The 26,301-nt window shown below is 47.1% G+C and overlaps 1 protein-coding gene across 4 annotated transcripts in view; it reads left to right on the forward strand.

Annotated features, from left to right (window-relative positions):
* The window catches only part of DOCK11 (dedicator of cytokinesis 11), a 164,630-nt gene that overhangs the window by 118,901 nt on the left and 19,428 nt on the right, over positions 1–26,301 (forward strand). For all 4 annotated transcript variants that reach the window (XM_083422552.1, XM_083422553.1, XM_083422554.1 and 1 more), the window contains exons 33-48: positions 478–553; positions 947–1,059; positions 2,421–2,532; positions 3,856–3,922; positions 6,797–6,844; positions 7,565–7,707; positions 8,225–8,340; positions 10,528–10,665; positions 11,430–11,612; positions 12,645–12,758; positions 15,222–15,437; positions 15,532–15,589; positions 21,501–21,607; positions 22,069–22,191; positions 24,882–24,995; positions 25,816–25,962. In XM_083422552.1, the coding sequence (XP_083278678.1) occupies positions 478–553; positions 947–1,059; positions 2,421–2,532; positions 3,856–3,922; positions 6,797–6,844; positions 7,565–7,707; positions 8,225–8,340; positions 10,528–10,665; positions 11,430–11,612; positions 12,645–12,758; positions 15,222–15,437; positions 15,532–15,589; positions 21,501–21,607; positions 22,069–22,191; positions 24,882–24,995; positions 25,816–25,962 (1,875 nt within the window). The remainder of the gene's footprint in view (positions 1–477; positions 554–946; positions 1,060–2,420; positions 2,533–3,855; positions 3,923–6,796; positions 6,845–7,564; positions 7,708–8,224; positions 8,341–10,527; positions 10,666–11,429; positions 11,613–12,644; positions 12,759–15,221; positions 15,438–15,531; positions 15,590–21,500; positions 21,608–22,068; positions 22,192–24,881; positions 24,996–25,815; positions 25,963–26,301) is intronic.

Here is a 26,301-nt window from a genome sequence, read left to right on the forward strand (position 1 = left end):
CTGTGTTATTCAGAATTGCCTGGGGCTATGCACTCCAGCTCTGCCAATTTACAAGAGAAATAGAAGCAGCCCAAAAAGCTCCTGGGTTAAAAGTTGTCGTTGTTGTCAAAACAACGTAGGAAGAGTTCACTTTATCATCTTCCAGCACCAGCAATGTGGGAAGTGTGCACATTAATTGGAAGGGAGGCAGAACATCAGAAGAGCTTTGCTGGCCATCTGGCCCATCATGCTGCAGTGACCTAGTTCCCTTTGGGAAGGTTAAAGGCAGAGGCAAAAGCCTTCTTCTGCTCTTATCACTCAGCAATCCAGTCAGTCTGTGTGGTTTCCATTTCTCTGTCATGACTAATAACCCAAGATTGATGGGGTGGCGGGTTTTCTTTTGACTCTCTTCATGCTTTGGACTTGAACATGAGCCAACATCTCCTCCTCCTCCTCCTCCTCCTCCAAAACCTTTCCATCTTTTCATTTCCCCTCCAGGCATCCAGAGATGAGTTTATGTGCAATTTCACATTGCCTTCCAACAGGTCAAGCCTAATCGTCGACAAAGATTCACGTAAGCAAGAGAGTACCGGTCTGTGGCAGTCATCCTGGGGATATAGAATTACATTTTTGTCCACCAGAGGTGGCTCCTGAGTTTGGGAAAAGGGACTGGTGTACATTGCTGTAGATACGAGCATTGGCTTCCAGATGTCAAATCCCACTTATGCTGTACATCCAGTGAATGGTCTTGAACAGCTTAAGTACTTGGCCATGCTTGGTCAGTGGCCACAGAATACTGAGTGCTTGCAAGGGGACTGACCATGTGCCCAGAGAATGGGCCACTTCACAGATGTGTAAATGTGGACTTTTTCCAACTCAGAAAGAATCTTGTTTCATTTCTGGACTGAGCTGGGACGAGGCACTGCCCTGCAAACTGACTTGCAACCACCTTCTCCTCTCTTTACAGTTTATGGCACGGCTCTCCAGAATGGGCTTGCCCTGAAGAGGGAAGACTCCAAAGAATCCCTCAGCAGTGAAGGGGCAGCTGGCTCTCCGGAGCAATGCAGCACCAGTGAAAATGTAATGCCAATATTCCAGAACTATTTTAAGTAAACACACAGGAGCTCAGGCTGCAGGCTTTCCCCAGCATTGATAGAGCTATGCTGTGAATAGCTTTACCTGCTTAATTTCTGCATGCTGTTAAAGGTGCAGGAGGGGGACCAGTAGAAAATGTGGGAGTGGGGATACAGGGAGAAGTGTCTCCATCTAGAGCTGGCTCCTATTATTGTTGTTATTATTATTACTACTTATTACTACTTCCAACTCTATAATTCTATGATTCATCACCATCTATTTATTTATTAATTAATCACCTTCTAAACCACCATTATCAAGATGATTTACACATGATGATTAGAAACAGATAAAAACACAAAATCAGCAAGGACATTTAAAACAAGGCTAAAACCCTAACAAGTGGATACTCGTGGCAACAACTCCGTTATCCATCTCGGAAAGCCTGTCAGAACACAGAACCAACTTCAGTTGCTCCCATAAAGTACAGGTAGTCTGTTGCATCTCAGGAAGAATGCTATTCTGCAGAACAGGGCCAGCCACACTCCCCCTGCTCCGAGTCTGTTGTGAACCTTGGTTCCACCTACTGTTCTCTGCTCTGCCCTTCACCCCTCCAGGCCCAATTGGGGACCAGCCACCAAAGCTGTAGAGAATGCAGACAGTGGCTGCTGCTTCTTCTGCAGTGGCTCTTGAAATTTGTAAACAACACTGCTTCCTAGTCTCCAGATGTTGCTCTGGAGCAGAGCTCCATGTTGAGCTGCAATTCTTCTGTTTTCCTTTTGTGCAACGCAGCTGCTGAGTCTGAAGCTTGAAGGGGAAGCATGTCATGAGGGGATGAGAGGGGCTTATCCCTCCTTTCCCCCTCAGCTAGGCATCACCAGAGCAGTGTCGGGGTCAGCCCTTATCAGGACTGGCTGGGGCCTGAATTGAGAGCTGGAGGGAATGTTCTCCATGGGAGTATCTCTGAGGCCACTTGGTGGAGCTTGAGCCAAAGATGAAAGGCCCCAGGTGGGAGCCTGAGGGGAGCCTAGGCACACCAAAGGGCCCTCTCTGTAGAAGGACAGGCCCCTTGTATTTATACCAAGCCTGGCCAGTCCACTGGCTCCATATTGTCCTCTAAACAATAACAGGGGCCCATGTTGCCATGCTTACCCCCTTCAAAGGGGTTTGGGCCTTGAATGCACACCACCCCAAGTAGCTCACTAGACTAGGACTCTGCCTCAGCCCTTGAGTCCATTTCAAGCCCTAAGATCTAAACAATGTGACAGATCCGTGTGGCTAGTCTTCTGAGACTTCATTACTAACAACCTTTTTTCTTTTCTTTCTGTCTTTCTTGTTCCAATTTTGGCATGTGATGATTAAAACAGATGCGGAGAAGTTCTACACGCAGCAGCATCTCCCAGTTCGGGCGGCTGGACCAGTACGAGATCCGGAGCCTCCTGATCTGCTACCTTTACATCATTAAAATGGTTTCTGAAGGTCAGTTGCTCTGCTGTGTCCAAGAAGGGTATCTTGGCCTTTCCCACTGTCACTGCAACACGGGTGGGCCACTTAGTGATTTTTCTGCCTATTGCAGCAAATGTAATATGTTGTGCTGGGAGGTTTTTAATTATATTCAATTGCTTCTTTTATTTATTACATTGTATTTTATTGCATTTCAGTTTGAATTCCATAAAATTCAAGCGATGATGCGATCAAACACAGTGAAATTTAAAAAGCACTTAAAATGCAATTTAAAAATCAGTAAGAATATTTAATGCAGAGACACTGCAGACTACATGAATGAATCTCATTGATCACTGGTAGTCCATGGATCACGGTTTGGGAACCCCTCCTCTAAGCCAAACCATGAGTTAACTCAGCGCACCAGCAGCATGACAGGAAGTAGACCAAAGTGACCATGATCTACTTTCCTGGGATCCATACATTTGCTCATTTGCGTTTAGAGTCATTACAGGGCTCTGATATGTGAGTTGGCTGGAAAATAACATTGAAGGTGACTCCTGGTTGTCGCTAGGCAAAGAACTTCAACTCAGATTGCAGTTTTGGCCAGAAAATTTAATAAAGCTCAAAGCAGTTAAAGTCACAACAAGCTAAGCAGGCTAAGATGCTCCTCCAACAGTTGACCTCCCCCCAGAATTCCTGTCGTAAAGGAGCAGGGCAAGCACAGCATTGGTGTAGCAAGCAAGAAGCGCCTTTGCACTAGCCAAGCAGATCAGATTGCCTTCTAGTGTGTTGGGCCTGGGACATCTCTCTGCACTGGTGTCTCCACATCCTGGACAGTGGGAAGGGAAACAGCACCTGCTCAAAGTCTGTCTTGTCTTCTGACTTGCCCTCTGCAGATGGAGAATCACTGAGAGGAGCACCCAGCAGGGGAGGGAGTTATAGAGGCAAGAAAGGAACATGAGGCAACATTGGACCAGGCTTCTCTTCAGACACCTCTCTGGGTCCCTCTCTGGGGTCCAAGTCAATGCTTGTGGCATCCTTTCAAGGAAGCTCAGAGGAAGCTCAGAGGTCCAACGGACCAGACGCATTCTGTCCCCACCCTGCTCGTTGCCTCCCCTAGATCATTCGGTTTGAGCTCCTCCTCGTCCTAATCCAACTAGCCTCCCTAAGATGTCCCCATGGGGCTCATGAGTATTTCCATGTTTGAAGGCCTTACTCCTCTGGCTTATGCAGGGGTGGTCACACCCCTCCACCACTCATGATAATTTCCGTTTCATGGAGGGCTCCCAGTAATTGGTACTCTGGGCTTGAAGGAGGGCACCAGACGCCTTGAGCTGTGTTTCCTTTCTATTTCAGATACCTTGTTATCTTACTGGAACAAAATATCCCCCCAGGAACTGATGAACGTCCTCGTTCTTCTTGAGTAAGTTTTTATTTATTCATTGTTTGAGAGTCTTCATCTTAAAAAGGGAAAGGAAAAGTCGTTGGGTGCGAGAAAGTTGATATTTCCAAGTGGAAGAATTCCACCCAGACTACAAATCTCGGGGATTCCACTGGGAAATCAATGACTTGTGTCATTCCCAGTCTGGAAATCAGAGGTCTAAGTTCAACAGTACACATGGGAGGAGGCATCAACCGATAACAGGAATAACGATGGATCAGACTCTAATACCACCTTATTGGGAAAGGAGGAGGGGGAGGGCTGTGGTGGGGCAGCTGCAGGCATATTTAGATGACACAAACTATTGAGATCTGCTCCCATCTGAGCTCAGGCCTGTGCCCAGGACTGAGTTGACCTTGGATAGATGTCCTTTACAGGGTGAGAGGGACTTTGCTCCTGCTTCTCTGTTGCTTTTGATACCATTGGCCATTGTATCCTCCTGGAGAGCTCCATTGAATGAAAGCTGGTGCAATTGTGATACAGTGGTTCAAGCCCTTCCTACAGGACCAAGTCCACGGAGTAGCGGGACTTTTCGCCCCATGACGGTTTTGTTGTGGGGTGCCTCAGGGCGCTATTTTATCCTCAGTGCTATTTAATATCTACATGAAGCACTGGGAGAGGCTATTATAAGTGTTGGGGGCAAGGAGACACTCAGTTCTATTTCTCCATAACGTTTGAATCAGGAGAGGCTGTGCAGGGCCTGGACTGAGTAGTGGGATGGATGAGAGAAAGTAATCTGAGCTTGAATCCTGGCAATCCAGTGGTACTGTGGGTGAGTGGTTTCTGTGTCCAGGAAGTTGGTCAGTTGCCTGCCCTGGACAGGATTGCACTCTTCCTGAGGGAAAGCCACACAGATTGGGGGTGTTCCTGGATTCAGTAATGTGCTGGAGACGCTTGTAGCCTCAGTGACCAGAAGCGTGGTAGAGCTTAACCACAGTTTGTTCTGGCACCGGTGGCTCTTCCCTTGCAATTCGTGCAGAATTCTGCAGCAGGGTTGCCAGCAGGACCTGCCAATACATAACACCTCTGCTCAGAGCTCTGCACTGGCTGCTAATTGGTACCAGGCCAAGTTCAACATGTCACTACTAGTATGTAAAGCCCTTAATGGCTTTGGATTAGTTTACCAGTAGGGTTGCTTTACCCACACATGTGCCCACTCAACTGCTTCAATCTGCAGAAATCAATCTTTCAGAGTGGCAGCACCCACTGTTGACATCAGGCAGCTGCCTTCGCCCTACACCTCATGAAACACTTGTTTAAGCAAGGCTGTCCAGACATCTAGTAGTTACACCTGCCTTATTTCTTTTTAGCTACCATTGATTCTAATAATCTTTTGAATATTTTTCATACTTGTTTTTCAACAGCTTTTTATTGATAATTTCAACGTTTTATTTTATACTATTGTAAACCATGTCAAGGTGGTTGTTTTTACAGTCAAGTGGTTTATAAATTTTGTTAAATATTTTTTTCCTTTTTTAAAAATAGCAGCACTGTAAAGCAGTTGTGGGAGGCTACCAATTTAGCAGAGGCACAGCAAGGGGGAAGGGAGGGAGGAACTGCTGACAACCTCTCCCTGCTCTTTGCCTGCTCAAAACCCACCTGCCAGCTTCTTCTTTTCTTGCCCTTAGGGGAAGTGATGCCGGGCCTATGTGTTGTTTGCAACTTCATTTAGGCAAGCTTCATTCCTGGATGCATCCATGTAAACCTGGTCCCTTTCTGTGGCCTTCAGAGGTCAATGTAAATTGGGCTGTGGAAACGTGCTGCAATCTGGCTCTGTGTGTGTTTAGTTTCTCCTGTTCTTGTGCTGTGTTTCTTTTTTTAAAAAGCAACAACAGTAGTATGGAATTGATATTTTAAATGGTTTAAAGCTATATTTCCTTGTTGTGTTTTGCTACGCATTTTTATAAGCAGTGTTGTAAAAATACCTTTCTTAAAAAGCAGGTTGTAAGTATGTTACATACAACAATAAATTAATAGGCAGGTAGAAGGGGGGGGAGCGCTAAGCACCCTCCCCTGCTGAGGTTTCAGCTTTCCATCACCTGGGAAACTGCTCAGGTAGCCTCCTGGATATCCTTTAGTGGTGCCTAATGGGTGCGGAAAGAAGGAAAGTGTCCTAGTTAGGGAAGTGGGAGAAATTTGATTCAGTTCACATTTAAAAGCAAATTTACTTAATTTCTGCTTTCTGAAACAATACATGCAAACAGAAATGCAGCTGTCTTTTGAAATCTGCACTTCTCCAATGTTTGCAATGTAGTTCTCCAGCCAAATAATGTGTACAAGAATGCACCTACTGGGGTAAAATGTGCATAAAACTGCATATATTAAATTGCATTATATTAGGGGAAATTGCATTAAATGCATATGTTAAGAGCGATCAGCACTAAAATGATGGTGAATTTTTATGTGGGCCTTTTTAAAAAAATCATAAACTCTTGTGAAAATATGGGGAACTGAACTTAAGACTGGGAAAAATGGGTACTGAGAAAACAAAGATTGACAGAATTGTCCATTCCTAATCCTAATAAATGAAAATTAAAAGAGAACAAATGGGGGAAATAGAAGAGTGTCCTCATCAATCAGCATAAAGTGCTTTAACCTCTTTACAAAAGAGCTCATATATATAATTAATTTGTATAGCTCAATGGTAGACCCACCTGCTTTGCATGTACAATTTTCCTGTTTCAATTCCCTCCAGACAGGGCTGGGGAAATCCTGGAGTGCTGCTGCAGTAGGTGATACCAAGGCAAATAGATCAATGATCTGACTCAGAGCGGATGGGGAGCAAGCAGATCATCCTTCCTTTATGTTTGCTTCTTGCACATGACATTTACATGGATTTTTTTCTCCTCTCTTTAGAGTGTGTTTATTTCACTTCAGATATGTGGGGAAAAGAAACATTGCAAGGTATGATTTGCGTGATGATCTGCAGAGTTGGGGAAGTGAACCATTTCTCTTCTTCCTTCCTTTGTAATGGATAAAGCAAACTGGAAAAGCAACATTAAAATACTAAAATCCTAGAATTGTCTCAGCAAAAGACTTGCCCCATAGAGCAGGATGCAAGATGTGGCATGGTCTCAACAAGCCAAGGTCCTTCTCAAGGAACTGGACTGGGTCCAAAATGTGACCCGGAGGCTGGGTCAAGCAACAGCTCAAGGCCGAAAGCACAGGCAAGGCACAAACACGGCACAGAGGGGGAACCAGAACCAGATGCAAGGAACAAGGAGCCGGTGGCTATTGAGCAACTGGAAGGCTCAAGAGGGAGACCTCATATACTGCAGCCCCTTAGAGCACCCCCTATGACTAGCCCCAAATGCTAGTCATAAAGGAGCTCCACTGATTGCTTACACAGAAGCTACACATTGACTCCGGGTCCATAAGCAAATGCTGCTCCATTGCATTTCGGCCAGGACCTTTTGGTACTGGCAGGCACCACCTGCTCCTCTGACAGCTCCAGGGGTTGTCCAGCAGGTCTCTCCCCATGTGCTTGCCTCCCAGGGTTCCTCAGCACTGGTTCAATCACTGCCTGCTACTCAAGGGCATGCCTGGTTTGTCCTCTGGGGACTCTGTGTTTGGCACCAGGTAGGCATGACACGACGCAGCAAAAATCCCTCTCTCCTTTTTCAGGGTCAACGATGCTTGGCTGTCAAAGCACATGGGCACTGACCGGAAATCCCAGACGATGCCAGCCCTCCGCAGCAGAGCTGGGGCCATGCAAACCCGGCTCCAGCACTTGAGCAGCCTGGACAGCTCCTTCACCCTTAACCACAGTAGGTGTTGAGAAGATGCTGAGGGGCAAGCAGTGTGGCCACTAGCTGGACTGCAGCATCATCCTGGGAGCTTCTGTGGCTGCTTTGTGAATCACAGGAAAGAGGGGGCCCTGAATTCCCACCACATGTTTGGCAGCATCTTAGCTGAGCTACAGTTCCCAAAACCCTTAACAAAGACCCCTGCCTTAGACTATTTGTGTGTTTGAGAAACAACAACAGGGCAAATGCACCTAGGAGACTCCGCCTCCAGGCTCTGACTTCCATGTTACAGTTGGGAGCCCAAGTCAGGACCTTGATTCATCTGTGGATGTGCTGGGACTTGAACCCAGTTCCCACATATAGTAGCTTCAAGACATTCTCCTTTCAAACCACCAATAGCCCTTACTAAAGCTCTCCAGAAAGCCTGGATTTAAACCCTGCCTGCAAATCCATTTCTGCTGTCTTCTACAATGAAAAAAGGCTGGAGAGCAACACCTGTCAATGCCACTTGCAGCATCCCGTTTTTCCTTCTTTGCAGGTGCTGGCACATCAGAGGCGGACATTGTGCACCAGGCTTTGCTGGAGGGCAACACAGCGACAGAGGTTGCTCTCACTGTCCTGGACACCATTTCATTCTTCTCCCATTGCTTCAAGGTAAGCGTTGGGCTCTGTGCAAAGAGTTCCCTTTGCTGGCCACCCCTACTCTTGCTGCTGGGCAGGCTTCTGGTGATGTTTTAGGAAGAGCCTGTCTCTTGGATGAGGCCAAAGAGGAGCACATCTTGCCATCACTTTGTTAGCACAGGGATGTCTTGTCTTCCATCCTCCTGTGTTACTATCTTTTAGCATGATGCACAGGGACCATGCTGTCAGAAAGACTTCCTGCCCTCACTGAGGCTTCCTGTGGTGATAGAACGGTGCCTGATTGCCTTCTGTAGCAGAGAAAGTGGCTTGCCAGCCAACGGTGCCCTGTGCAACTGGAGCATCCCCTCCCACCCGGGGTGTTTAATATTTCCCTTTGTGTTTTTGTTTTTAATGTGCTTTTTATTGAGGAGAAGAACAGGCGGTGCTTGCCTGGCATTCCTTTGCAGTTAGCCAAGGAGTCTAATGCCCTTATAAAAATGGATAAAACAAGAGAGGAAGATTTAATTTGTGCACTAGAGGTGACTTACTGGAGGGCAAGTGGCAAGGGTCTTGTGCTCCTTGTTCAGGGCACCGTTTGCTCAAGGCAGGTCAAGAGCGCCAAAGGGGCTCTGTCCAGCCCAGCCTCCTGTTCTCAAAGTGGCCACAAAGGCCCCCCAGCAGGACCTGAGAGCAAGAGCAGGACTCTCCCCTCTTGCAGCTTCTGGCGACTGCTGCTCAGTAAGCACTACTGCCACCAACCGTGGAGGCAGAGCATGGCCATCAGGACTAATAGCTACTGATAGCCTTATCTTCCATGGATTTGTGCAACCCTCTTTTAAAGCCATTCAAGTTGGTGGCTATCATTGTCTTGGTTGACCACAAACTTGACATGAGCCAACAGTGTGAGGCGGCAGCTAAAAAAGCCAATGCAATGCTGGGCTGCATCAATAGGAGTATAACATCTAGATCAAGGGAAGTAATAGTGCCACTGTATTCTGCTCTGGTCAGACCTCACCTGGAGTACTGTGTCCAGTTCTGGGCACCACAGTTCAAGAAGGACACTGACAAACTGGAACGTGTCCAGAGGAGGGCAACCAAAATGGTCAAAGGCCTGGAAACGATGCCTTATGAGGAACGGCTAAGGGAGCTGGGCATGTTTAGCCTGGAGAAGAGGAGGTTAAGGGGGGATATGATAGCCATGTTCAAATATATAAAAGGATGTCACATAGAGGAGGGAGAAAGGTTGTTTTCTGCTGCTCCAGAGAAGCGGACACGGAGCAATGGATCCAAACTACAAGAAAGAAGATTCCACCTAAACATTAGGAAGAACTTCCTGACAGTAAGAGCTGTTTGACAGTGGAATTTGCTGCCAAGGAGTGTGGTGGAGTCTCCTTCTTTGGAGGTCTTTAAGCAGAGGCTTGACAACCATATGTCAGGAGTGCTCTGATGGTGTTTCCTGCTTGTCAGGGGGTTGGACTCGATGACCCTTGTGGTCTCTTCCAACTCTATGATTCTATGATTCTATGATTACATTTGGTGAGAATGAATTCTATACACGCAAAGAAGGTATTTCTTTCATCTATCCCAAATCTTCCAGCGTTCAGCTTATTTGGATGTCCATGAGTTCTGCGTAACGAGAGGGGAGAAAAAACCTCTCTCTATCCACTTTCCCCATTTTATGCACCTGGATCATGTCCCCCACCCACCAGTCTTACTAGCCATTCCTCCAGACAACAAAGCCACTCCTTAATCATTTTGGTTGCCCATTTTCTCAGCCTTCTCTAGTTCTCCAGTATCTTTTTTGAGGTCCAGCGACTTTCTTTCCAAATTGTTACAAGTGGCATCTTCACAGCTTTCTTCTGACCTATTAGAAACCCATGGAGTCCACTGCTCTGGGTCCTCTAACCAAACCCGTGCCAGCCTTCTAAAAGTGAGCATTGGTGGCTGGTCTAGTATTCTTTTGCTGCTGTTCAGATTTTAAGTTACATTTTTGTGATGTAGCAGTACCACCTTGGTTCCAGAAAATGCTGCGCCCCCCCTCAAAAAAACAGATTATATTTTCTGTTACCATTTGTGGCCCCTACTCTTGTGTACTCGTTCAGCACTAATTTGGTGCAGGGGTGTGTTATTTGCCAGGGTCAAGTGCCAATAAGCTGTTTTCTGGAAACATGTGCTTGCTGTGCCAGCCCACCAAAATGAACCCTCACCCATTTTTTCCAGAACCAGCTCTTAAACAACGATGGGCACAACCCACTGATGAAAAAGGTGTTCGATATTCATATTGCCTTCCTCAAAAACGGGCAGTCAGAAGCAGCCCTTAAGCATGTCTTTGCCTCTCTGAGAGCTTTCATCAACAAGGTAGGTGAAGGAGAGTGATTCTTGATTATTGTTATTTATTTTATTTATGGACTGCTTCCCAAGAGATATCCTGAAGCAATTCACTAGATAGATGCGGACTAGCCTCTATTTACCACAGCTGATTCACCAGCTTTGTGGAGGGGTTCCTATTTTACTCCCACATTGAGAAGTTTTGACCTATAAAGCCTTAAACAGCTCAGGACTGAAATACCTCAAGGACCGCCTCTCCCCATCTGAGCCTCCCCGGACCCTGTGATCATCCTCTGAGGCCCTTCTTTGTGTGCCTCCTCCACAAGAGGCTCAGAGGGTGGCAACAGGGCCTTTTCTGCAGGGACTTCCCATTTCTGGAATGCTCTCCCCAAGGAGGCTTACCTGGCAACATCCTTGCATATATTTAGGCGCCAGGCAAAAAACCCCGTTTATTTTCCACCCGGCCATTGGCTTTTAGCTGCCTGTGGCTTCCATCAGTGAGTGGGATATTTTAGTCCTGCCCTTTAAAACTATGAACAAGTTTGGGGTATTTCTTTATGATGGTTTTAGTGCTGTTCATTTACTGTTGTTAAGCTGCTTTGAGCTACTTTTGTCTAAAAATAAAAAGTGATTGATCAGACTAATTCATTAACAATATCTTATAACCACTTCCACCATGATGGGCACATGATCGGCTGAAACTTGTCATGCTTTTTAAGGAGGGAACGTTGTTCTTCTTGCTGCCCCACCTTTGCCCTGCCTTTAACCTCTGCCTGACCTTCCATCCCATCCAGTTCCCCTCGGCCTTCTTCAAGGGGAGAGTCAACATGTGTGCTGCCTTCTGCTACGAGGTCCTCAAGTGCTGCACATCCAAGCTCAGCTCAACCCGTAATGAGGCCTCTGCCCTCCTCTACCTCCTCATGAGAAATAACTTTGAGTTCACTAAGCGGAAAACTTTTCTAAGAACCCACCTCCAGGTTAGTGAAAGGGGAAGTCTTGGCAGGGCGTGGGTGGAGGGGGTGTTGAGGGGGCGAAGGCAGGCGAGCTGAGCTGAATGCAGGATCTGGCACACGGGGCCAGCATTGCATGCAAAGAGCTCAGCTCCCTTCCAGGTTTGCTTACGCGACTTTTATGTTAACTGTTTCGCTCCCACAGAGGCACATGGAGGTTTCATATATATTTCCCCTGTGTGTGGTGAGTTCTTCAAAAAACGAAAAGGCAGGGTATGGAATAGGTTCATGTGAAATATTTTAATGCAGTTCAAACACATGAATCATTCTGCTGTTCTTGTAAATTAAATCTCCAGAGTAAAAAGTTGTGAATGTGCTAGAAGGGTGTTCTGGGAGTGGGCACATTTGTTTATTATTCCATCCCCTCCGAGGAATTCTGAGCAATGTAGATCATTTGACAGGCCCCTCCCACCTTTGCTGCTCAACACTGCCAGGAAGGCTGAGAGAGAGTGATGGCACAAGCCCACCCACAACCTTCATGCCTGAGTGGGGATTTGAGGCCAGGTCTTCTCCCCGCTAATCCAGAACTCTAGCCAGTAAATCACACTGGCTCCCAGCTGCACAAGGCACCATTTTTGCAATGTCCCTTGATCAGAAGGAGGCCAATCTAAAATGATGATACACCAGAGGTAGTAACAAGCAGCCTTCTCCAAGAGCAGATGTGCCCCCTCCCCCGCATCTGGAATTATTCATGCCTGAAACAGAAACCCAGTGGAACCATCTGCCCCTACCAGGCACAAATTGGAAGGAGCTTGTCTCAGAGCATCATCCTGTGCAGAGCTCCAGCGGGCACCCTCCCCTATGTGAGCAGCCAGTTTGCTCACAGGAGGTTCTCATTTAAGTGGTCATTTTCTTGCAATGTTCGGTTTAGGGACTACCATCCTGGGGGAAACCTGGTTGTGTGTGCGCAAAATTGGCATTCCTTTGATTTCCGGTTGACTGATGTGGGTTTTCCAGCCTGTATAAATTTGAAAACAAAGCCTTCTGCTTCTTCAATAGATCATTATTGCGGTAAGCCAGCTGATAGCTGATGTGGCACTTAGCGGAGGGTCGAGGTTCCAAGAATCGCTCTCAATTATCAATAACTTTGCCAACAGTGACCGGCCAGTGAAGGTAAGTTTGATTCAACGAATCAAAAAGAAGAGAGAGGCCAGGCCAATAGGAACATAAAAAGCTATATGCCAAGTCAGACAAGTGGCCTATCAAGTTCCATACCCTGACTGGCAGCCGCTCTCCAGGGTTTCAGGCAGGGGACATTCCCAACCCTACCTTAGAATGCATTGGGGACCTTCGGCATGCAAAGCAGAAGCATATTTATCCTGCTTATGAATGGTTGGAAAGAACCTCAGCTGAAGTCCACGGCGTGAAGGAACAGATCCAGGAGTACAAGTCCAGCAAAGGATGGGACAGGGTTGTAATAGGTGAGGGGGTAACAGTGGCACAGGAAACTCAACCCCCTGACTGACAGCTTTCCATGCATTTGCCTCTGCAACCAAACATACTGCGGATACTTTGTCAAGTTCTCCTTTCTCTGGACTTTTTTAAATGGCACTGCAAAATATCACATCTGGATCTCATCTAAAACAGAGCCATAATTTTTTATTTTTTTATTTTTTGAAAGTTGTGGCTCAGGGTTGGGGGTATGGACAGATTCATGAAACCTACAACCACACCTCACCTTCTTCATCCCCACACCAATTGATGACATCAGTCATCTTATTTTGTTGGGGAGGGGAGGTGTCCCTAGTTGCTGACAGACATCATTTTCTTCATTGCCACCAACACCACACAAAACTCTAGAGTGGGGGTGGGAAGCACTGCCTTCACTCTGAGTTGGCTTTGTGACAATTCTGTTTAGTCATGAAGCCAAATCAGAGTGAGGGCCAAGGTTTTCAGTCTGGGGTGGTGGGCAAGAATGACACTGATTACCAACCACCAGCAGCATATCAACTGCAAGTAAGTTCACCCCACAATTCACCCCTGTTTATGCCTCCCCAGGTTGCCAAAACAGCCTCCTAGCTTTGCACCCTGCACACAGGTAGTGAAACTGGCAGGGTGGTGAGGTGCTTTTGGCTCATCCCTGAAAACGTGTATAATTTAAAACATCCAAAAGCAGTTACCTTTAAAAGCATGCTAAAAGCAATTACAATTAAAAGCATTCTTCCATCCAGTGATTTTGAGGTTGCTAGGAAAAGTGTTCTTCAGCCACGAAGTGCTTTGAAGTTTGTTAACAGTGGAGGCAGGCTCACCTCACTAGGGTGGCATTTCACAACCGGGGAGCCATCACCTTTTGAAGAACAGGTGTGGGGGCTTCCCATTTTGATGGGTCTGGTTAATTTTCCTCAGCCCTGCGGTCACCTCTCCCTCCCCTGCAAAAAACTCTGCTGTTAGTTCCACATAATGGGGGGTGGGGGTGCAAGTAGGTAGACTAATACCAGCTTGGGAGGAGGGGTGCAGTTTAGATGAGGAAACTGCAAAGAGGGGTAAACATCTCCCTGTTGTGCAGATCTGGCATGAGGCGGCGGGGGGGGGGGGAGATGGCACTGCTGCTTTTACATTGAGATAAACTCTTCTGGAAGTTGGGAGATCTCTTGTTTGGGGCAGCAGTGCTTCCAAATACCAGCCGCTGAAAACAGCAGAAGGGGAGAAGGCACTTGTGCTTGAATCCTGCGACTGGCCTGATCCAGCAGGCTCTTCTTATGTTCTTATCTGACCCTAGAGGCTTCTCCAGACACCCTATTTAGAGTTCAATTACCCTGATTCGCTTGTGCAGCTGATTAGGGAGGGGAGCCGTACCTCTGTGCTAGAGCATCTGCTTTGCATGCAGAAGATTCCAGGTTCAATCCTTGATGACATCTCCAGGTAGGGATGTGAGAGACTTCTGCCTGAAACCCTGGACTGCTGCTGCCAGTCTGTGCAGACGATACTGAGCTAGCTGGATCCAGGGTCTGATTCAGCATGAAGCAGCTTCCTGTATTCTTAAACCATGCACTTTATTGAGCACTAATTCTTAATGGTTTATGAGGCGATTATGACCACAAGTATTCATTGTGCATTCATCCTGATCTGCTTGTGAGGAGTTTACACATCTTCCTGTTAGGAATTAATTTAGCTCAAGCTTTTATATCATAGAATTGTAGGGTTGGAAGGGACTCCAAAGGTCTTCTAGTCCACCCCCTGCAATTGAGGAATCTCAGCTCAAGCATCCATGCCAGATGGCCATCCAGTCTCTGCTTAGAAACCTCCAGGGAAGGAGAACCCACAGCTGCACAAAGGAGACTGTTCTTTGTATTTCCCCATCACTTTCCAAACTGCAAAATGTCTCTGTGTTTTGGGTTTTTTTAAGTGAGAGTGTTGTGCTCAGGAGCCATTCATCCATTTCAAATGCACAAACAAAAGTTAATAAGAGCCTCTGCTGTGCCTGGCCATTGGCCAATCTAGTCCAGCACCTGATTTTCACAGTGGCCAACAAGAAGTTCCAGAATGTGCTTGAATCCCACAAACACGGTAAAGAGGCACCCCCAGCCCCCCGCTTCACATCTGCCTTCACCCTGACTCTTGGCTTTTTCATGTCAGTCGACGTCTTTTCCGTCTGAAGTGAAAGACCTGACCAAGAGGATCCGGACAGTGCTGATGGCCACAGCTCAGATGAAGGAGCATGAGAAGGACCCTGAGATGCTGGTTGACCTGCAATACAGTTTGGCCAAGTCCTACGCCAGCACACCAGAGCTGAGGAAGACCTGGCTGGACAGCATGGCCAAGATCCACTTCAAGAACGGAGATTTCTCCGAGGTAATTCATTGCTTTGCCTGGCCCTGGGCTGCCTGGATGAGACACGTGGGGCTGGGGGTTATTCATGGCACTAAACTCTGCCCTTGTTTTGCAGGCAGCCATGTGTTACATTCACATTGCAGCTTTGGTGGCAGAGTTCCTTCATCGAAAAAGTAAGTGATTTTGAAGAAGTTTCAAGTGTGCAGAACTTCGGAAGGTTTGTTTCGTGCTGCAGGGCAATTGCAGTTGCGCTGTGGAGTGTGGGCTCGTTTCTGCAGTTCTTGCATCATCTTGAAGCTGGCACACCATCCCGTGTTTTCTTTGCTTTGTAATGGATTGCTTTTGGATTCTCCTGGCTTCGAGCCAGAGTCATTCCCACAATGGAGGAAGTTAGAGCCCAGGGGGATCTGGACCTGCCTGAGGGACGGAGCAAAGTGGCAGCAGAGGCTGAGCTGAACCTTGGGTGGGTGAGGTTATGACACTGTAGCTGCATAGTCTTATAGCCTGGGTAGCCATCCATCAGGGATTGTTTGATTCCTGCATGGCAGGGGGTTGGACTAGGTGTGTCCCTTCCAACTCTACAATTATATTCTTCTATCCTCCACCCCTAACCTTATAGGGCTGCAGCACCAGCCCCTTGGCAGTAGAAATTCAGCAATTTAGCAACTGCTAAATTGTAACGTCACTTCTTGCAGGGAGGGAACCAGGCAGAGGGCCTTCTTGGTAGTGCCGCCTGCCCTGTGGAACACCCTCCCATCAGATGTCAAAGAGATGAACAACTACCTGACATTTAGAAGACATCTGAAGGCAGCCCTCTTTAGGGAAGCTTTTAATGTTTAATAGGTTATTGTATTTTAGTGTTCTGTTGGAAGCCGCCCAGAGGGGCTGGGGAAACCCAGCCAGATGGGCGGGGTACAAATTATTATTATTATTATTATTATTATTATTATTATTATTATTATTTCAGTCCCATGATGTGGCCTGAATCCTGATTGGAAGGTATCCAAATGGTTCGCATTCTCCAGGCATGCTTGGAGTTGTTCAGCAACGTAGTGGGTGGTACTGAGTTAGGTTTTCCTCAGAATAGACCCACTGAAATTAATGAAGTTAGGTTCATTAATTTCAATGGGTCTACAATGAAGCAAAGTGAGTTGACTAAGACCCAGTATTTTTTGGAAAATGTACATGACATTTCTGTCATCACCTGATGCCTTCACTTTGTGAATACAGGTCTCTGTCCTCACACAAACTTGTATTGGAGAAATGCATAAGTATGTGCCATTTATTTATTGTTAAAAAGAGAAGTGGGAGCCTTGCCAACCTTGTTGTGGATTTGGACTAGAATCAGGAACAAGCGCATGTGGTTTGCGGTTCATTGCTGCACTGGATTAAAATGGACTTTCCAGGGACCATTCCACCTCGCAATGTCAGAAATTAAATTCATGACTGTAGTACTTCATAGAAGGCAAACAATGGTTTCTGCAAAACTGAACCTGACTCTTTAGTCCAGGGCGTGAGGAGGGAGAAAGGGGCTTGTACAGGCATAATAATAATAATAATAGTAAACAACTTTTATTTATATCCCACCCTCCCCGGCCGAAGTCAGGCTCAGGGCAGTTAACATCAAATATATAACATCAGTATAAAATCAAACAATATTTAAATGACAGGTCAAAATCAAATCAAAGTGTAATTAGATGGCTTTCCGCAGGGTTAGGGTTGGGAACAGTAAGTGCTCATTGGCCCAACTGTTTACGCTGGTCTTATATGGGCCTGTGAGAATGCTGGGAGGCCCCTTTCATATTAGTTCTTACAAAAAAAGGAAAGGGGAGTCAGGCTGAGCCCTGACCAAAGGCCAGGCGGAACAACCCCATCTTGCAGGCCCTGCGGAAAGATGTCAAATCCCACAGGGCCCTGATCTCTTGTGGCAGAGCGTTCCACCAGGCCAGGGCCAAGGCCGAAAAGCCCTTGGCCCTGGTTGAGGCCAGCCTAATCTCTCTGAGCCCTGGGATCTTCAAGGTGTTATTATTTGTAGACCGTAAGGTCCTCCATGGGACATACCAGGAGAGGTGGTCCCGTAGGTACGAGGGTCCTAGGCCGTGAAGGGCTTTAAAGGTCAAAACCAGCACCTTAAACCTGACCCTGTACTCCACCGGGAGCCAGCGCAGCTTGAAAAGCACTGGATGAATGTGAGCCCACGGCGAGGACCCCGAAAGGAGTCTCGCCGTGGCATTCTGCACCTGCCGGAGTTTCTGGGTCAGCTTCAAGGCAGCTCCACATAGAGTGAGTTACAGTAATCAAGCCTGGAGGTGACCATCGCATGGATCACAGTGGTGAGATCAGGGCAAAAGAGGTAAGGGACCAACTGCTTAGCATGGCGGAGATGGAAAAATGCCGCCTTTGTTGTGGCTGCAACCTGCACCTCCATGGAAAGGGAGGCGTCGAGGATTACACCCAAACTCTTGACAAAAGACGCTAGCACTAATTGTGTCCCCGCAAGAGATGGGAGTTGGCCCCATCGTCCCGTCCCAGCCAGAGGACCTCTGTCTTCGAAGGATTTAGTTTCAACCAGCTTCCACGTAACCATCCAGCCGCAGCTTCCAGACATCTGACCAGTGTGTCTGGGGCCGAGTCAGGTCAGCCGTCCAGGTCAGATAGAGTTGGGTGCCATCAGCATACTGATGGCAGCCCAGACCAAAGCTCCGGACAAGCTGGGTGAGGAGGTTCATAAAGATATTAAAAAGCATCAGGGAGAGAATTGCACCCTGCGGGACTCCACACACCAAGGAGTGGTGCAACAACAGCTCCTCCCCTAACACCACCCTCTGTCCCCGACCAGAAAGGAAAGAGCGCAGCCATTGTAAGACTGTGCCCTGAATCCCCATGTTGGCAAGGCGGTGGTCCAGGAGTTTGTGGTCGACCATGTCGAAGGCTGATGACAAGTCTAAAAGGATCAGCAGCCCTGACTCGCCTCAAACCAACTGCCTACGGAGATCATCTGTTAGGACGACCAAAGCTGTCTTGGTCCCATGACCAGCACGGAAGCCGGACTGGAATGGATCCAAGGCTGATTTTTCATCCAGAAATCCACCAAGCTGTTCAGCATCCACTCTCTCAATCACCTTACCCAGATATGGAAGATTCGAAACTGGGCGGTAATAGGATAGATCTAAAGGATCTAATGATGTTTTCTTTAAGAGCGGACGCACCACTGCCTCCTTCAGCTCCCCTGGGAATGTCCCCATGCCAAGGGACAAATTAATGATGTCACCCAGGGGGGCCTGCACCTCATCTGGACACGCTCTAATCAGCCAGGATGGGCACAGGTCAAGAGGACAGGTGGTGGGCTTTCCAGCTCGGAGGAGTCTGTCCACATTGGCTGGGAGTATTCGATATGGACGTGGTCCAATACTGGCTCCGAAACAGTCGAGGGGCCTCCAGTTCTGTTATTGTATCCAAATTGGCAGGGAGGTCATGGAGGAGCAACAAAACTTTCTCCGCGAAAAAGCTCGCAAATGCCTCACAGCTGTGTGTCAAATTCATATTTAAATCTGGCCTTCCAGATACCCAATTATACTAGAGACCCAATTATACTAAAAGGTTGTGCCGGGCGAGAGCTAGCGGATGCAATGGAAGCTGCGACGTAAGATTTCTTAGCAGCTTTCATAGCCATCTCATAGGCTTTCAAGGGACGTGGGTGGCGCTGTGGGTTAAACCACAGAGCCTAGGACCTTGCTGATCAGAAGGTCAGTGGTTTGAATCCCTGCAACGGGGTGAGCTCCGGTTGCTTGGTCCCAGCTCCTGCCCACCTAGCAGTTCGAAAGCACATCAAACTGCAAGTAGATAAATAGGAACCGCTCCAGCGGGAAGGTTTCCGTGCGCTGCTCTGGTTCGCCAGAAGCGGCTTAGTCCTGCTGGCCACATGACCCGGAAGCTGTACGCCGGCTCCCTCAGCCAATAAAGCGAGATGAGCGCCGCAACCCCAGAGTCGGTCACGACTGGACCTAATGGTCAGGCCTCCCTTTACCTTTACCATAGGCTTTCATAAGCGTCCTATATGATGTTCTTGACACTCTGTCGCAGGCTCCCTGTCGTACTCACTCTAGCCGTCTGAGGTCCTGCTTCATTTTCCGGAGCTCCTCGGTGAACCAGGGGGCCCAGTTTCTGCAGGGTCGCAGAGGGCGTCTAGGTGCGATCTCATTGATGGCTGCCAAGAGCCGGGTATTCCAACCCTCAACAAGCTCACCCAATGAGCCGCCAGGGGGAGCAGGGTCCCACAAGGCCTGATGGAATCCATCAGGGTCCCTCAGCCTCTGTGGGCAAGCCCAATAGGCTCACCACCTAAGCAGGGTGGGGGTGGAAAGTCAATCCTGGCTTTCAGAGCATAGTGATCAGACAATGGCACCTCCACGAAGGGGGCCACGATCACTTCTACACCCGCTCCAAGCACCAAATCCAGCATGTGGCCTGCTTGATGTGTGGGGCCCGAAACAAACTGGGAGAGCCCTAGTGTCGCCATGGAAGACACCAGGTCCAGAGCCAGTGAGGAGGGGGCGGCATCAGCATGGACGTTGAAGTCTCCCAATACCAGCAGGTTAGGGAACTCCAAGGCCCAGCCGGCAATCACCTCCAGCAGGCCTGACAGGGTGGCTGCCAGTGCACTAGGTGGCCGGTACACCAGCCAGACAGCCAAGCTCACCTCGGAGCCCCACACCAGGCCAACACATTCAATGCCAGGGATTGATGGTGCTGGCAGAGCCCTGAAAGAGCAATCTTCCTGGATTAACAATGCCACCCCTCCCCCCCGGCCCACAGTCCGCAACTGGTGGAGGACGGAGAAACACTAGGGGTAGGGATGAGGCCTGGGTTCCAAATGCACCCCTCTAGTCTTGCCCTCCTCAGCCTTCACCAGCCTTACTTCATATGCAGTCCCATGCAAAATTGGGTGTATTTGCCAGGCTGAGATGTGCCCTTGGGTAAGGTGATTGAGAGAGTGGTTGCTGAACAGCTTGGTGGATTTCTGGATGAAAAATCGGCCTTGGTCATGGGAACAAGACAGCTTTGGTCGCCCTAACAAATGATCTCCGTACGCAGTTGGACTGAGGCGGGTCGGGGCTGCTGATCCTTTTAGACTTGCCAGGAGCCTTCGACATGGTCAGTCACGAACTTTTGGACCTCCACCTTGCCAACATGGGGATTCAGGACACTGTCTTACAATGCCTGCGCCCTTTCCTTTCTGGTTGGGGACAGAGGGTGGTGTTAGGGGAGGAGCTGCTGTTGCGCCACTCCTTGGTGGGAAAAAATGTTTAAATTTACCTCCCCCCCCCCAAAAAAAACCCCAGAGTCCTTTTTGTTGGGAATAACCCAGAGAGAATCCCCAGGTGCCAGAAAAGTTTATTTATGTATGCAACAACAACAGCCCATGTTCCAAAATGGAAAGTGAGCAAGGTCCCTTGTCAAGAGGACTGGCAATTTAAGATGTTAGAATATTCAGAACTTGCAGGCTTAACACACAGAATAAGGGAGCAAGAAGAACCTATATTTAAAGGAGAGAGGTAAATATTTATTGAATATATGGAAAATTATTGTACACTGCTGAAAACTCTGGCACCATTGAGATAAATTCAACAGAGTAAACAATATTGGATTGATGTAAAAGTGGGGAATTGATTTGAATGGCTATACAGTAGTAAAATATGCAGGGATGTACTATATGTAATATGAATCATGGAAGCAGAAGAAGGGAAGTCATTGTATATTTTAAAGTTTGTAAAATGTTTATTTTGAAATGTAGAAAAGAGATTTTTGCAGGATTTCATATGGTTGTAAATTGTACTTCATTGTTCCTGGCTTGTATGCTGCTTTAAGAGGCATTTTTTCTTGAAAAGCGGTGGGCATATTTATGAAAGTAAATAAATGAAACAATGAGCAAATCATGCACGAGACAGCTAGATTCCATGCCCTGCAATGCAAACACACAGACAGCAGTCAATGCTAGTGACGCCAGGGGCAGGTAAAATGTGAGATGCATAATCTCCATGTGGTTTGTTCCCTTCCCACTGATCTTTCTCCTTCTGACTGTAGAACTATTTCCAGCTGGATGCTCAGCTTTCAAGAAAATTACACCCAATATTGATGAAGAGGGGGCGATGAAAGAAGACGCGGGGATGATGGACGTTCATTACAGTGAGGTAAGGCAGGCTATTGTACACTGGCAGCAGAGTGTGTGTGCAGTTTTCATGAAGACTCCAGCATGCAGGGTGAGAGGTTTATATTTGTCCTAGTGAGAGACCCCCCGACCTGCCCCCACCTCCGATGATAATTGTAAGATTGGAGGGAGGCTGTTATTGGGTTAAGGTTAAGGTTTACAAACACACCACACATTTACTGTGGTCTCAGTGAAAATTGTCATTATCTGCCTGCTATTTTTTTAATAGTAAAAAACAACAACTGGATGTGCTGGGTGGTGATCGCACTATCCGAATAACATCTGGTTGTGCTCTTAGGATGGAACCGTTCCAAACAGTCATCTGATCTTGTTCTGCATTTTCTGCTGTGTTGATTTCTGTCCCTTCAGAAAAAGCACGATGATCCCAGCAACTTTCCCCTTGTTTAATCTTTTTTTTTTAAAAAAAAAAAATTCTTCCTTCAGGAGGTCCTGGTAGAGCTATTGGAGCAGTGCGTTGATGGCTTGTGGAAAGCAGAGCGTTATGAAACCATCTCGGAGATTTCGAAGCTGATCATTCCAATCTATGAGAAACGACGCGAGTTTGAGGTACTGGCTCACAACACAATCCTATATGCACATCTGTTGAGAAGTAAGCTCCATTAAGTTCAGCAGAAATTTGCCTCAGGTCAGTGGACAGCCTTCACCAATCAGGTGCCCACCAGATGTTTGATGGGCTGCAGTTCCCATTCGCTCTGGCCACTGGCCACAGAGGTTGTTGGCTGGGGTTGGAGGGAGTTGTCCCCTTGGAACATCTGGACAGCATCAGGAGGGAAGGCATGGAATCCAAATCAGCCTTTCATTATAGCAGCCCTCCATACAGGGGATGGCCACCAAAACTGTGACTTAAGGCTCATAGCTAACTTCATGGGGACTGATAAGCTTAACATGTGACAGCATCCCTGCTGCACCCTGGAACCTGTGCCATGTGGGGAGGAGAGTTCCTGGCCAAGCAGAGTGTACCCCATGCCCATGTTTAGACCCTGCTGCAGTCACCAGGTGAAATAGATATTTTATCCCAGCTGCCTTTCATCAAATAGCCTAAAAAGTCCCTTAGTGCCTCCTGACATCTCTCAAGGAAGTACAGAACTTGGCACTAGACATAGCATGGTATGTTAAAGGAGACTCCAAGGTTTTAAATTAAGATTTAAAAGTTCATTAAAAAGATAAAAAGTGGTTCTTAGGAAAAATGTTTAGATGCAAGAAACCTTACGGGCACGCTAAAACATCCTCTCCACTTGAAGCAGAAGCAGAAATAAGGAAATAGTTAAATTCCGTCCACTCTGCTTGAAAATAAAAAGGTCCCTTACCTTTTATACTAAGCTTGTACTGAGCAAGCTTTCAGGTCTTCAAGACCTGATCTTCAGGCTCAGTAATAACAACACTTAACATTTGTGTTGTGCTTCCAACTGCAAAAAGCACATCAAATGCAATATCTTGTAATCCTCACAACAACCCTGTGTCAGGCTTCCTCAACCTCGGCCCTCCAGATGTTTTGAAACTACAATTCCTATCATCCCTGACCACTGGTCCTGCTAGCTTGGGATCATGGGAGTTGTAGGCCAAAAACATCTGGAGGGCCGAGGTTGAGGAAGCCTGCTGTAAGTGGTACTATCCCCTCTATTGCAAAGCAAAGTTGTGGGAGATTGAGGGTAAGGAAGGGCAGCATGCCCAAGGCTACCTGATGAGTTCATGGCAGAGGTGAAATCTGAGCTAAGAAGGGAGGAACAAAGAAGTTCAAAATTTTGGCAGCTTTTAGGCTTGCCTTTACATTGAAGAGTGCAGGAGAAGAGCCCTTCTGGATCAGACCATGGCATATCTAGTCCAGCATCCTGTTCTCACAGTGGCCAGCCAGATCCCTGTGGGAAACCAGCAAGCCGGACCCGAGTGCAGGAGCATCTGATACTCAGAGGCACAAAGGCCTCTGACAGTGAAGGGAGAGCTTAGCCACCAAGGCTAGTAGCTGCTAATAGCCTATTCCTCCATGAATCTGTCTGGTCCTCTTTTATAGCCATCCCAATGGGTAGCCATCCCTGCCTCCTGTGGCAGCTGTGTGAAGGCTTGCCTTTGCAATATTCAACTGCTTAGTAATATTCAACTGCTTGCTACCTTTATTTGGGTGGTTTTTTTAAATGAACCTCTTTGTGTTTTTAATATCAATTCAGAGACAAAAACGAGAAGCTATAGCAACAACACGAAAAGAATCAGCAGTGAAAGATGGTTCTTTTCCTTAAAAAAATAAAAATAAATAAATGACTTTTCTTGATATATATTTTAGCTTAACAACAACAACAACAAACAAGACACATATAACATAACTCGACTATAAATTTAATTCCAGTGCTGCTTGGGGATGCACAAAAAAAGGAAAGTCCCAAACAATCATGGAGAAGATGCAGAAACAGCAATATGGAAGGCCCGCAGAGATAATTTATGAAATTTAATTTATAGGTCAAAATGTTTAAGCATAATACCTGTCCATAAAGGGCAATGAAAATCTGGGGGAAGGGCTATTGCCTGTTGTCACAAAACAAATTCAGCAAACAAATCCAGACATTCTAAAAACAATAATAATTAAACCATCTCAAACAAATTCAAGCTTAAAAGATCCTAGAAGCTGTTGAAGTTAAAAACATTCTTCCATCCCATGATCTTGGGGTTGCCATGTATGTTATTATTCAGCCTCCACAATATCTAAGTAAACAGGGATGTAGTCAAAATCCTCATGAAAGTTACTAATGATGGTGACAGGTGCACCTCACTACGGAGGGCATTCCACAACTGTGGAACCACCACAGAAAAGGCCCTGTCATGGATCAGTGCCAACCGGGCAGTCCCCCGTGTCCAAGAATGATAAAATCAATGCTGGAGACCAAACGCTGAAGACCAGGAGTGGGTGAGGGTGTTCAGGGGTAAACAGCCAAGCAATTGCTTCAGGGTTTGTGCAGTGTGTGTGTGTGCACACTTACTCATTCTTCCCCATTTGTCAAACAACTGGGAGAAAGGTCAAATCCTGAGCTCTGCTCATGATGCAGAAACAGCCCCAACTCTGAGCCAGTGGTGCACAGCCATCCTCAACTCTCCAGTGAGAGTATCACAAGTAAATCTTTGGCGGCAAAGCACAGCTCCTTGGGTTGGTTCTCAGCCCCACAACAAAGTTTGCAGATGGTGATAAGCAGGCTTTGAGCTTCAGCAGGGCTTGAACCATTTGGCCAATTCTGTTTTTGCTTCGTCTCCAGAAACTTACGCAAGTGTACAGAACACTTCACAGCGCTTACACTAAAATCCTGGAAGTGATGCAGACTAAAAAAAGGCTGTTGGGCACTTATTTCCGAGTTGCTTTTTATGGACAGGTAAGTGTCTCAGTCGCTTGGGGAGTCGCTCAGTGGCAGAGCATCTGCTTTGGTAGCAGAAGGTCCCAGGTCCAGTCCCCAACCACATCTCCACAGAGGGCTTGCTGCTGGAGAGCTGCTGCCTGTCAATGCAGAGATGGACCCTTGGTCTGACTGGTATAAAGCAGCTGCCTCCTATGTTCCCCAGACTGACAGCTGACGTGAACAGCACCAAAAGCCTTGATCTTGAGTGGCCTTTGCAAACTAGTCTTTTTTCCCTCTGCATTAGAAATCGCAAAAATTATTTTTAGAAATTACCTTGCTGTCCACAGGCACAAGTGAGTGATGTAGCTATGCTTGGCAAAGGAAATTAAAACCTGTGTTCAGAATGCAACATTTACATATGGACAAGCTGCTTTCTATAACCTTTATAAATCATGTGGATTGGGGAAATTTGCACCACTTTTGCACTCTTTTGCTTGCTGCTTTGCATAATTTATTCTGGTTTTGTCTAGTGATAAGATGGGAAAGGGAGCTAAATCCTCTCTTATTTTCCCACTCACTCTTACTAATCTACTCCTTTAACATCTGTTATTCCAGTAGGCATTGGCCGTGCACTTGCAAGCATGCATCTTTACAGCCATGAGGACTAGGAACTTATTTTAGGAAAGGAGAATCTAGGAAAGCTAAATTCTGCACCCAGCACTACATTCATCACTTGCTATGCACTCCCATGGAATGCAATTCTGAGCACAGGGTAGATGTTTGATTTGTAGTCACTGCAACCATTTTTAAATTCCTTCCAATCATGTTGTTTGTTGTGCATTTCTGATCAACAAAGGCTTTCTTTGAAGAAGAGGATGGCAAAGAATACATCTACAAAGAGCCTAAGCTAACAGGTCTATCAGAGATCTCCTTCCGCCTGCTGAAACTTTATGGGGACAAATTTGGAGCAGAGAATGTCAAAATCATCCAGGACTCAAATAAGGTGACACAGAAATGCTTGCACTCCTCCCTTCTCTTGGCAGCGCCCACCCTCAGACAATGTAAAAATAAAGGTACCCCTGACCATTAAGTCCAGTCGCAGATGACTCTGGGATTGCGGTGCTCATCTCGCTTTATTGGCTGAGGGAGCTGGTGTACAGCTTCTGGGTCATGTGGCCAGCAGGACTAAGCCGCTTCTGGAGAACCAGAGCAGCGCACGGAAACACTGTTTACCTTCCCGCTGGAGCGGTACCTATTTATCTACTTGCACTTTGACGTGCTTTCGAACTTCTATGCTGGCAGGAGCAGGGACCGAGCAACGGGAGCTCACCCCATCGTGGGC

Source organism: Podarcis tiliguerta (genome assembly GCF_965153285.1).
Source record: "Podarcis tiliguerta genome assembly, chromosome: Z".
Lineage (NCBI taxonomy): Eukaryota > Metazoa > Chordata > Lepidosauria > Squamata > Lacertidae > Podarcis > Podarcis tiliguerta.